The following is a 12,924-nucleotide window of genomic DNA, read 5'->3' on the forward strand; positions in this document are numbered from 1 at the left end:
AATTCAGCTACAAACAAATCACCTTGTAGAAAGATCAGCTAGAAGAAGTTACCTTGTAGAGAGTTCAGCTACAAACAAATCACCCTGTAGAGAGTTCAGCTAGAAACAAGTAACCCTGTAGAGAGATCAGCTAGAAACAAGCCACCCGTAGAGAGTTCAGCTAGAAGAAGTTACATTGTAGCAGTTTAGCTGCAAACAAATCACCCTGTAGAGAATTCAGCTACAAACAAATCACCCTGTAGAAAGATCAGCTAGAAGAAGTTACCTTGTAGAGAGTTCAGCTACAAACAAATCACCCTGTAGAGAGTTCAACTACAAACAAGTCATCCGGTAGAGAGATCAGCCAGAAGGATCACCTTGCAGAGAGTTTAGCTACAAAGAAATCACCCTGCTTCATCTTTTCTTCTTCCTGTAGTAAAGAAAAAATGACAGGTTAAAAAGCCCTAAAGCCGGCCATAGGCCAGCTTTATGGCCGGCTTTGGGGTATACAAATACAAAAAGAAGTGAAATCTAATCCAAAACAGCCAAGCTGTAAAAAAAGAGTGCGGCCCTGAGAAAGGCTATGGTGAAAAAAGATGTGAAATTCAGGGTGGCGGCCAAGAAATGGCTGTGATGGTAGGTTAATGGTAAAAATTTTAATAACAACAATTCAGGTGAATTTGGTGCCGCTTGGTCTTGGCACAAAATTCACCTGAATTGTCGTTATTAAAATTTTTACCATTAACCTACCATCACAGCCATTTCTTGGCCGCTACCTTGGATTTCACATCTTTTTTCACCATAGCCTTTCTCAGGGCCGCACTCTTTTTTTACAGCTTGGCTGTTTTGGATTAGATACTAACTATCATCAACAAACCCACAGAACAGCATGCACATGTTATTACTGCCATTAAACCTTATGTAGACAGCCACATGCATAAACAAATCTGTCATGCATTTTTTGTAACAGGTCCAACAACGTGGTGAAACCTTCAATGAGTAACATTTCCAAAAACATCTTGGTATTCTAGTATGGTAGTAGTAAAGATTACTGTGTCATTTTACTTTGCAGGAGATCTGCCAGATACAATGCACACAGTACAATTGCACAAAGTGCACACAGTACAATTGCACAAAGTGCACACAGTACAATTTCAAATAAAACAAAAAGGGAATTTAAGGAATAAGATCAGTGGAAATGGGGTATATGAGCAGTAGGGTTAGTGCTGAACAACCAGTATTAAGGAGGTTAGTAGACTGATTAGTGGTTCATGTAAACTTAGTGCATTTTGGTTTAATTACTCCCCAGTGCTACAAAAGCGTCATGTGGCTTATGCAGCTAGCTCTACAGGGGACAAAGGTTCCGGGCTAGTCACATGCTGCATAAAAAAATGATTGCTTGATAAAATTAATAGTCACACAATAACACATGCAGAATTCTTATGCTTGGCTGCCACAGAGAGCTGGTGTGCCCTATATGAGTGGAGATGATGCCACTCATACCATTCTGTAATTTGGATGACAATCTGCTGTGCTCTGGTAAAATGTGCTTGTACCTAAGAACGCTGAAAGAAACTGGCATAATGAATGAACAAATATGTGAGTGACTCCATGACTTTTACGAAGAAACTTTATTGGTGACTCTAATAGAGCAGTCACCACATTTTTACTTTCACATAACAGTTACCACAAGACATTAGGAATAAAGAAAGAAAAAAACACATTGAACCCTGTTTATATTGATAGAGTACATACACATAATGTTATATGTTTACTCACAAATGTGTATACTTACCACTAAAGCACTGAGTCCATTTAGAATAGTTGCGTTGTTGACCATTAATATCAACAACACTGTACAACAAAAACAGACATATCATACAGTATGATAGTACTGTACAGTAGGGACCACAGAGGTTTGGGCGTGGCTAACCATATAACATCACCAAAAAACCAGCCTTAATTTTTCACTGACGAAGATGAGGCAGTATTAGTAAGGTAAAACTAAGCCTTCAGATTGACCCGAAACGCTTTCAACAAGTTGCTACAGAATTAAAAAATATTGAACAGAATTTGACCCGAAACGCTTTCAACAAGTTGCTACAGAATTAAAAAATATTGAACAGAATTGTGTTCTATATTTGCCATACAAGCACAAGTGTTCTATATTGGGAAGTTATAGAACATTTTAATAGACCACAGTTCTATATCAGGTAGTTATAGAACTGCCATATCTATTTTGCCGGTTAATAGCCTACTTTGAGTGAGTAGTCACTCATTCTGGCCAGTACAACCTATCAATCAAGCCAGTGTAGGCTGATAGCCTGACTGCGCTGGCTGACCAGTCAACCCAACCAGTAAGAGCAAAACCACTGGATTTAATTTATAGACACACTTGAAAGATTTCGATTATGGTTGCTTGTGGTCAGCAGCAATGAATGTTCTTACTTTTGGTTAACATAAATAGACAAATCCTAGGAAATATTCTTATTAAAGTACCACAATCAAAAACTTTCAATTGTTGAGAAGACAAATTAGACTCACAGAACGACTAATGCAGGTGCAGCACAGTGTAACACAGGTGAAACACAGGCGCAATGCCTATTCTACCGATGATAACATTACTCCGTGAGTTTCTAATTGTTTCGTGTGTCTTGTGTGTATCTCACGTTTACAGTTCTCTATACCAGATAAAGCAATGCCTTCGCTCATCTATACAAATATAGCACTCAAAAGGTGGTCTTGAGATGAAATATAGCACTCGACTCCGCCTTGTGCTATATTTGTCTCTCGCCCACTCTTTTCGTGCTATACTTCCCATATAGCACTTGCGGCACTGCTTTATCTATTACATATAGAGTGTTACTATTCAGTGGACTGGACTACTGGACTGGAACACTGGACTAGACTACTGGACTGGCATATTTTTGGCTTTTGCACATTCTATAGTTGGATTTATTGAGTCTTGCTAGTAAGCACCCTTAGGGCACCTGAAAATGTTGAAAACAAACAGTGGAATATGCAAAAACTGTCTCTTAATAATTTCACTACTGTTCATTATGCCACTATACAGCACTTATTCCTACCCTGGTGTGTACTAATGCTGCAGGCAGTCCAGGGAATGTGACAGTAATATTTAACTAGTGATCAACATGCCAGTAGACAATATCCTTCAAGATATCCTTAGAGCAAGCTTGAGGAGCAAGCTAGTCTCGTGTGGCCAGACCTCTAGTTCAGTGCAGCAGTTTGCAAATTAGAGATTTTTCAGCATGGGCACTTATAATCTGTAATTGGTAAGCTCCTGCACCGAAACAAGTCTGGTAGTGAGACTACCTTGCTCTTCTAGCTTGCTCTAATATTGTGTACTGGAAGGTTGATCGCTAGTTAACTATTGCTGTCACATTCCCTGCACTGCCTGCAGCATTACTATACACCAGGGAAGGAATAAGTGCTGTATAGTGGCATAATGAATGGTAGTGAAATACAGTTTTCACATATTTCACTGCTCATCTTCAGCATTTACAAGCAGGCTGCAGGTGCCGTAAGGGTGCTTACTAGCAAGATTCTATACATCCAACCATAGAATGTGCAAAAAACAAAAAATATGTTAGTCCAGTAGTCCAATCCAGTGTTCCAGTCCAGTAGTCTGAATAGTGATGTCCATTACATATATATATATATATATATATATATATATTAGTTAAAGCACTACCGCGAGTGCTATACGGGAAATATAGCATGAAAAGAGTGGGTGAGAGACAAGTATAGCACGAGGCAAAGCTGAGTGCTATATTTCATCTCGAGACCACTCTTTGACTGCTATATTTCCCGTATAGCATGAGCGAAGCAGTGCTTTAAATAGTAGAGAACTTCAACTTGAAATACACACAAGACACATGAAACAAATAGAAACTCACAAAGTAGTGTTATCATCGGAAGAATAGACCTTGTGCCTGTGTTTTGCCTGTGTTGCACTGTGCTACGCCTGCATTAATAGTTTTGTGAGTCTAGTCTGTCTTCCCCACAACTAAAAGTTTTCAATTGTGGTACATTAATTAGCATATTTCGGTGATATTCCTAGGACTCATCCGATTATGTGAACAAAACGTAGTAAGAATGTTCGCTGCTGCTGACCACAAGCAACCATCATCGAAATCTTCAAGTGTGTCTATAAATTAAATCCAGTGGTTTTGCTCTTACTGGTTGGGTTGACTGGTCAGCCAGCGCAGTCAGGCTATCAGCCTACACTGGCTTGGTTGATTGGTTGTACTGGCCAGAGTGAGTGATAATTACTCACTCAAAGTAGGCTATCACCCTACAAAATAGACCTGGAAGTTCTATAACTATGTGATATAGAACTGTGGTCTATTAAAGTATTCTATAACTTCCCAATATAGAACACTTGTGCTTGTATGGCAAATATAGAACACTTTTTTTTTGCTTTGATATTCCCACGCAAAGTTCTATATATATCTAATCCAAAACAGCCAAGCTGTAAAAAAAGAGTGCAGCCCTCAGAAAGGCTATGGTGAAAAAAGATGTGAAATCAAAGGTGGCGGCCAAGAAATGGCTGTGATGGTAGGTTAATGGTAAAAATTTTAATAACAACAATTCAGGTGAATTTGGTGCCGCTTGGTCTTGGCACAAAATTCACCTGAATTGTCGTTATTAAAATTTTTACCATTAACCTACGTACCATCACAGCCATTTCTTGGCCGCCACCTTGGATTTCACATCTTTTTTCACCATAGCCTTTCTGAGGGCTGCACTCTTTTTTTACAGCTTGGCTGTTTTGGATTAAATTTCACTTCTTTTTGTATTTGTATACCCAAAAGTCAGCCTATGGCCGGCTTTGGGGCTTTTTTAACCTATCTTTTTTTTTCTTTACCACAAGAAGAAGAGAAAGATGAAGTTTTTAAATACTTTAATTAATTATGATTTTATCAGTAAATGTACAAATTATATATATATATATATATAATAATACATTTATTACATGTTAATTATTCCCTACAGATAACTTGTTTGCAACCCTCTACAGGGTGATGTGTTGTAGCTGAACTCCCTACAAGGTAACTTCTTCTAGCTGATCTTTCTACAGGGCGATTTGTTTGTAGCCGAGTTCTCTACAGGGTGATTTGTTTGCAGCTGAACTCTCTACATGGTAGTTTCTTTGTAGCTAAACTCTCTACAGTGTGACTTCTTCTAGCTGAACTCTCTACGGGGTGACTTGTTTCTAACTGATCTCTCTACAGGGTGACTTGTTTCTAGCTGAACTCTCTACAGTTGATTTGTTTACAGCTGAACTCTATACATGGTGGTTTCTTTGTAGCTGAACTCTCTACAAGGTAACTTCTTCTAGCTGATCTTTCTACAGGGTGATTTGTTTGTAGCTGAATTCTCTACAGGGTGATTTATTTGCAGCTGAACTCTCTACAAGGTGACTTCTTCTAGCTGAACTCTCTACAGAGTGATTGATTTTTCGCAGCTGTACTCTCTACATGATGGTTTCTTTGTAGCTGAACTCTCTACAAGGTGATTTCTTCTAGCTGATCTCTCTACAGGGTGATTTGTTTGCAGCTGAACTCTCTACATGGTGGTTTCTTTGTAACTGAACTCTCTACAGGGTGATTTGTTTGTAGCTGAACTCTCTACAGGGTGATCTGTTCGTAGCTGAACTCCCTACAAGGTAACTTCTTCTAGCTGATCTTTCTACAGGGTGATTTGTTTGTAGCTGAGTTCTCTACAGGGTGACTTGTTTGCAGCTGAACTCTCTACATGGTAGTTTCTTTGTAGCTGAACTCTCTACAATGTGACTTCTTCTAGCCGAACTCTCTACAGGGTGATTTGTTTGTAGCTGAACTCTCTACAGGTGATTTGTTTGTACCTGAACTCTCTACAAGGTAACTTCTACTAGCTGATCTTTTTACAGGGCATATTTGTTTGTAGCTGATCTCTCTACAGGGCAATTTGTTTGCAGCTGAACTCTCTACATGGTAGTTTCTTTGTAGCTGAACTCTCTACAATGTGACTTCTTCTAGCTGAACTCTCTACAGGGTGACTTGTTTCTAGCTGAACTCTCTACAGGTGCAGGTGATTTGTTTGCAGTTGAACTCTCTACATGGTGGTTTCTTTATAGCTGAACTCTCTACAAGGTGACTTCTTCTAGCTGATCTGTGATTTGGTTGTAGCTGATCTGTGATTTGGTTGTAGCTGAACTCTCTACAGGTGATTTGTTTGTAGCTGAACTCTCTACAAGGTGATACTTCTAGCTTATCTCTCTACAGGATGACTTGTTTCTAACTGAACTCTCTACAGGGTGATCTGTTCATAGCTGAACTTTCTACTGGGTGATTTGTTTGCAGCTGAACTCTCTACATGGTAGTTTCTTTGTAGCTGAACTCTCTACAATGTGACTTCTTCTAGCTGAACTCTCTACGGGGTGACTTGTTTCTAACTGATCTCTCTACAGGGTGACTTGTTTCTAGCTGAACTCTCTACAGGTGATTTCTTTGCAGCTGAACTCTCTACATGGTGGTTTCTTTGTAGCTAAACTCTCTACAAGGTAACTTCTTATAGCTGATCTTTCTACAGGGTGATTTGTTTGTAACTGAATTCTCTACAGGGTGATTTATTTGCAGCTGAAGTCTCTACAAGGTGACTTCTTCTAGCAAAACTCTCTACAGAGTGATTGATTTTTTTGCAGCTGAACTCTCTACATGATGGTTTCTTTGTAGCTGAACTCTCTACAAGGTGATTTCTTCTAGCTGATCTCTCTACAGGGTGATTTTTGCAGCTGAACTCTCTACATGGTGGTTTCTTTGTAACTGAACTCTCTACAGGGTGATTTATTTGTAGCTGAACTCTCTACAGGGTGATCTGTTCGTAGCTGAACTCTCTACAGGGTGATTTGTTTGCAGCTGAACTCTCTACATGATGGTTTCTTTGTAGCTGAACTCTCTACAAGGTGACTTCTTCTAGCTGATCTCTCTACAGGGTGACTTGTTTCTAGATGAACTCTCTACAGGGTTACTTGCATGTAGCTAAATTGTCTATCAGATTAACTGTTTGTAACTGAATTCCATACAGAATATCTTGCAATGTAATAAAATTCTATAATGGAGTAAGTTATAACCGTAGCTGAATGCTCTATTAGAGTGACTGTTCTATTAGAGTACCTCGATCTCAGATTTGCTACATGTAGTTGCCTTTTGAATCATAACTCAGTGTTTTGTAATCTGATTCTTCTGTACTACTGCAAGGACTTTCTATGATGATTATTCCAGCTACATACTGATTTTCAGCTCATTGCTCTAAGAGGTTTTCCTGGTAGATGTGAAAACTGATAGTTTTTTATTCATAAAAAATCGATTGCGTAAATATGACACAGGTTGGGTTTTGTGTCATATCTCCATGGTCTTTATCTCAATTCCTTTCAAACCACAAAAAGGCACTCCTACGATGGTTACTCCATCTACATATCAATCTTCAACTCATTCCTCCAAGGGGTTTACCCTGTAGGCGTGACAGACCTTTGACCTTATTTTACGCACATAATCGGTCATAACTCCGTGAATGTTCATCGGATTCCTACCAAAGATAGTACTGAAATCCGCCTTAATGAGCCCTTCAAGTGTGCCAAATTTCAGCCCGATTGGAGAACACATTCGTGTTTTATGGCGGATTTTGCGAAGTATGCGAAATGAAGATGAAGAATTAAAACGAAATTCTGTTCGCTCGTATCTAGGAAATAGCTGGACTGATTTTCTTCAAATTTGGTATGTAGACTCCCATAACTGTAGCAAATTTAGTTCCAATCGGATAAGGGATCACAGAGCTACATAGGTGTGAAAATTGCATTTTCATTCTTCCTGTTAATATGTGGCACACCGGCTTCTTGGGCCGCACGACACACTATCGTGTGTCTTGATAAGATTGAGCAGAACTTTAAACCACAAAGACAAAAAAGTCAATAATAATGAGTTTATAAAAGTAACTTTCTAGCCTTTTTCCAGAGGAGGGTGGAAGTGGTTTAAGCGCCATTAAAATGAATTATGCTAAACCATCAGTTTCTGGATGAAGTAAAATGTGTGGACGATGTAACAAAGTGTGGCATCATTATTTGGTTTAGAATATAAATACCTTGCTAGCGCTAGTATTGCTATATGTGCGAAATATTATTTCATCAGTTTTGCCTAGAAAATAAACATCTTTACAAAACAAACTGCACCATTTTAATCCTTACACTAAGCAAAACCAAAATATCTAGTGATCATCAGCGATCACCATTCGCTAGTTTTGTATTGAGACTATTGAGGTTCACGTGATTAAACTATGCAATTAAGATAATATTTTCAAATAGCACCTGAAGTGCTTCCGCCCTCCTCTGGCCTTTTTCAAAAAATGCATGCAAGGACAAACAGCTGTCCAAGAAGAGCTTGCTCTTTAGACTAGTTATTTTTCCTAGATGTTGAGCACAAGTCACATCCACACTTTAAAAAAGTCACAATTTTACTGACTAAAATAGTTGATGGTTCCCCATTAAGTAACCACATGCGCATATAGTTACAGGGTTTCTTGCATCAGTTACAATACTTGTTTTCTGGTGGCAAACTACATTTGCCAAGTCTCCATGCTGCCAAAAAACAAGCTCTCCTTGCATATAGCTCTTTGTCCATGCAGTTGAAAAGAGTTAGGAAACTACTTTTATAAACTGTATTGTTGACTTTGACTTTTGTGGTTTTAAATTCTGCTAAATCTAAACTGTGGTTTTACACTTCAATGACTTCATACCTTCGAGTAACTATTTATCATGAACTACTCCATTATCATATAGTGTTGCACCGATATGAGATTTTGCTGATATTCTGATAACCGATATCAAGAGTTCATAATATATATACTAAGGAGAGTATCCTACTCTCATATACCCCTGTAGAAAGGCGTATCGTGAAGTTATGACGTAACACTTCTGAGTTTGCCCGTTTTTCTTTGTATAATTAATGATGACATTAATTGAACATGGTATCGATTGGACGCATACCTACCAACGTCGCTAGCAACCAAATTAAGTCCAGCTCTAAGCGTTTCTCACCCAACCACAATCGTTCCTTCATGGGTAAAGACCCCTTCGTAGGCATTTCTTACTAGGCCATTTGCGAATATGGCTATCCTGAGCGTCGCAAGTGTGAAACGGTGCTAATGATTATTGCACTTTTACGGCTTCATGTACGTCACAAACCGTTACATCTTGTCGTTACATCATAACTTCACGATACGCCTTTCTACAGGAGTATATGAGAGTAGGATACTCTCCTTAGTATATATATTATGAACTCTTGCCGATATTGAATAATGTTTTCAAGCCAATAAATGTAGCCGATCCGATATAGCAGATCATATCTATTTTGTAGTAATTTTTACTAGACATTTGATTCTGAAGGGCCAATTTAGCTTGTTTATAGCAGCAGTATTGCTACAACAACAGCTAACAGTACACTGAAGTAGTAATAACAACATTTGTGATGCAAGAAATGCAATTAAATGCATTTGTAAACATCATTTGGTGTACATGATCATGTATTTTTGAATACATACACATATCTGTATCTGCTGCTTTTTTCAGTCCAATACCGATATACAAAAAAACAAGCCGATATATGGTTTTTCCAATAACCAATTCGATTATCGGTGCAACACTATTATCATATAGCACGACAGTACTGTATAGTTGGGAGGGCGAAAGTGTGGGCATGGTCTGTGATATCCCAAAAACCTGCCTCGATTTTTCCTCACAGCATCATGACAGCATTGGTTGGGTAAAATTAAGCTGGGTTTCACACATGTACAAATTGTTGTCACAAACCTCTCCAGCAAATCAGCTGAAAATCAATTAATTACAATAGCCTTAGAAGAAATCATATTAAGTTTAGGGCTGAACGATATTATCAATATATCATGATATTTTTGAAAGTATCGATATTGTGTTATTTTGTTGTTAACTATCGTGATACCATCCATGCCTGTACATTATTGTCATTAAAAGTCCATTTGTTATGCTGTACTAAGCTAAGAACCCTTCTAAGTCATAACCTGGTTACCCCTGCAGAGAGGTGTGAACACCATAACATACCCTCAAAGCTTTTGTTACAATAATTGTTACTGTAAACAAGGTTATAGAACTTTGCGTGGGCGAGATCAAAGGAAAAAGTGTACTTTAAATTTCATAAAGTACACTCTCAGCCGGCCAACAGTGCTTCATGACCACAAAGAGTGCTTTATTGCATCGCAAAGAGTGCTTTATTGCATCGCAAAGAGTGCTTTATTGCATCGCAAAGAGTGCTTTATTGAACGAATAAAGCACTCTTTGCGGTGCAATAAAGCACAGTTGCCCACGTGCCTTAGTGCAGGCTAATAGTCTGCAGGGCTCGCGCCGGTACGACTAATCACCCACGCTGGTGAAGGCTGATAGCCTCGCCACGCTGAGTGATCAATCACCCCAGCCAATACAAGTTTTACCACTGGATTGCTTTTATAGACATACCTAAATGCTTCGATGATGGGTGGGAGAAGGTAACGTTGCTGTTACGTTTGTTAATGTAATTGGACAAGTCCTGGAGATATCACAGAATTATTTCACTGTGACTTACAATAGAATCGATTGTGGGTTGCGAGCAAAACCTGCCAAAATACGCGATGAACTTCTACCATGCCAAACTATGGTGAACTACGTGTGAGTTACTTTGTTAAACTAGTTCGTGTGCGATCAGGCTGCTATTAGTTCATGCAACGCGTGTTAATTACGAGTCCTAGTGTATGGTGAAGCTACCCGACTAGAAAGTTCCATAAATTATTTAAAGCATAGTCTTGCTCGTGCTATATGAAAAATAAAGTACTCGGCCACGCGCCTCGTACTTTATTTTTTATATAGCACTCACGGCTATGCTTTAACATATACATAAAGACTTCCTGCAGGAATACTGCGTAATACACTATATAACACCAGCTATGATTGACTTATTTGTAAGTATGTATCATGGACTATTCAGTATCATGAATAGTGGCTTTAGTATCGATCATGATACTAAAATGGCAGTATCACTCAGTCCTAATAAGTTATGTGAAACTAACTACGTGTAACCAGAGTGAGATTAATATATAGGTCAATCATCCTGTTAAAGCATTCAGCTATGTAACAAAGCCACATATGTGACAAGGGGTCTTCCACACACATCCAATTCTATAAGCTCGGGAGATCATAACTTAGTGTTCAGCTATCATATAAACCTGAACTTTTCTCCATCTATTCAGCTATGGTCGTTTTCACAGCTGATGAAATTTCAAGTCAATAGCTTTTTCCTATCTGAAGTTATGAGTCATCAAAGTTAGTAAATTGGATGTGTGTGGAAAGACCCCTTTTCGCAAATCCGGTCACATATTAGAGTGTTCAGCAGCAGCAGCAGTGGTAGCGGCAGACACAGCAGCAGCGGACGCAACAGCAGTAGCAACAGCACCTTTCTCAAATTAGATTGCTTTGATGGCCACAGCCTTTTTTACAGCTTGGCTACTTTCAATTAGATATATACACTTTCATTGGTCTTGGATGTAAATTATTATGTGTCAGACAATCAGTCTGGTCTATGATACAACTGTACCAAACATAAACTAACTGATATTTAATCATGTCCTTGGTGAATTTGATCTCTTGCATTCCTTTAGTCACTGAATGGCTTTGAAGGATGTCCTATGGTAATTGCATTAATTATGGACATCACAAAATATAATACATACATGTGTACCCACAATCATATGCAAAGGATATGTGACTAGATATTATGAAGTTGATTACTTAGTGCATGGGTGCTTTAAAAATGTCTATGTGCTAGTGCTGAAAAACTGTGAGCATAAAAGAAACATAGCTAATGCAATGTGTGTATGTTATGCAAGTGCCTTAGCCCTCAAAATGAGGCTGCACATTTTTGAATAAATAAACAAAATGCATAAAACAGATGAATGCACAGAAAAGAAAAGGTGCATCAAAAATGTTTCAAAAGTGGAAAAAAAGTGATAATGACTTTGAGTTAGGATGTGTAAAACACCACAGTTGGTTGTCTGTGGTTTTGATGGGAATGTAGTTCAACTTTTTAGTGAGTCTTATTATAAGCAAAAAGTTTAATTTCAAAAGGTGTGCACAAAAGGTTGCAAAAGAAAAAAATGTGCCACCCTCTGGATTCATGACCTCTTGCATGGCCTGAAATTGTGTTCTGAAAACGATCTGACATATCCTATTATTTGGTTGGACATGCTAAACAGAACTGTACAAATCTTCCTGAAAGTGTTCAGACACTAACTAGAAATGATCAGAAAATGGCAGATGTCTGACCATAATTTCAGGCTCTGCTCTTGTACACTAGTCAGGTGTTCTGCCACTTGAACAGTTTGTGCTGTGGTTTTCAAAGGAATGTAGCTCAAGTTTTCTCTACACCTTGACCTTCTATGTGCTGTAGAGAACATGCATTAAATTGCGATAATACTCTAGGTAGCCAGATGAGGAGTGCTTTATTATAAGCATGAAATGTATCAATATGTACAGGAACTGGTAAGTAAGCAGCATGACAAATGAATGAACAGACAGACAGCTTTACAAATTCATATATAATAGCTAATCTTTGTTTTGGCTGTGTAATACCCTTGATATTATTAAAATCTTGGTATTAAGACTAAATTCCTTGGCATTGCTACCTTGGCAGTGCTATTACTACAGTATCTGTCATTTTGTACAATACAAAGTTGCAGCATTGTAGTTAATATGCAAACTTTAATTGGTATTGTACAGCCCTAATGGATAAGTATCATAAACCAGCTAACTACCAGATTAGGTCAATATAGCTAAACAACAATTAATTTTATTATCACATGGATCACACCCTTTACATGTGCAGTCTT

The 12,924-nt window shown here is 38.3% G+C and overlaps 1 protein-coding gene across 1 annotated transcript in view; it reads right to left on the minus strand.

Moving 5' to 3' along the window:
- The window catches only part of LOC136262740 (guanine nucleotide-binding protein G(s) subunit alpha-like), an 81,509-nt gene that overhangs the window by 45,983 nt on the left and 22,602 nt on the right, over positions 1-12,924 (minus strand). Inside the window, exons 7-8 of the mRNA XM_066057125.1 lie at positions 11,649-11,722; positions 1,775-1,833 (exon numbers count right to left, since the gene is read on the minus strand). Coding sequence (XP_065913197.1) covers positions 1,775-1,833; positions 11,649-11,722 — 133 coding nt within the window. The remainder of the gene's footprint in view (positions 1-1,774; positions 1,834-11,648; positions 11,723-12,924) is intronic.

The sequence above is a fragment of the Dysidea avara genome, chromosome 8 (assembly GCF_963678975.1).
Source record: "Dysidea avara chromosome 8, odDysAvar1.4, whole genome shotgun sequence".
NCBI lineage: Eukaryota > Metazoa > Porifera > Demospongiae > Dictyoceratida > Dysideidae > Dysidea > Dysidea avara.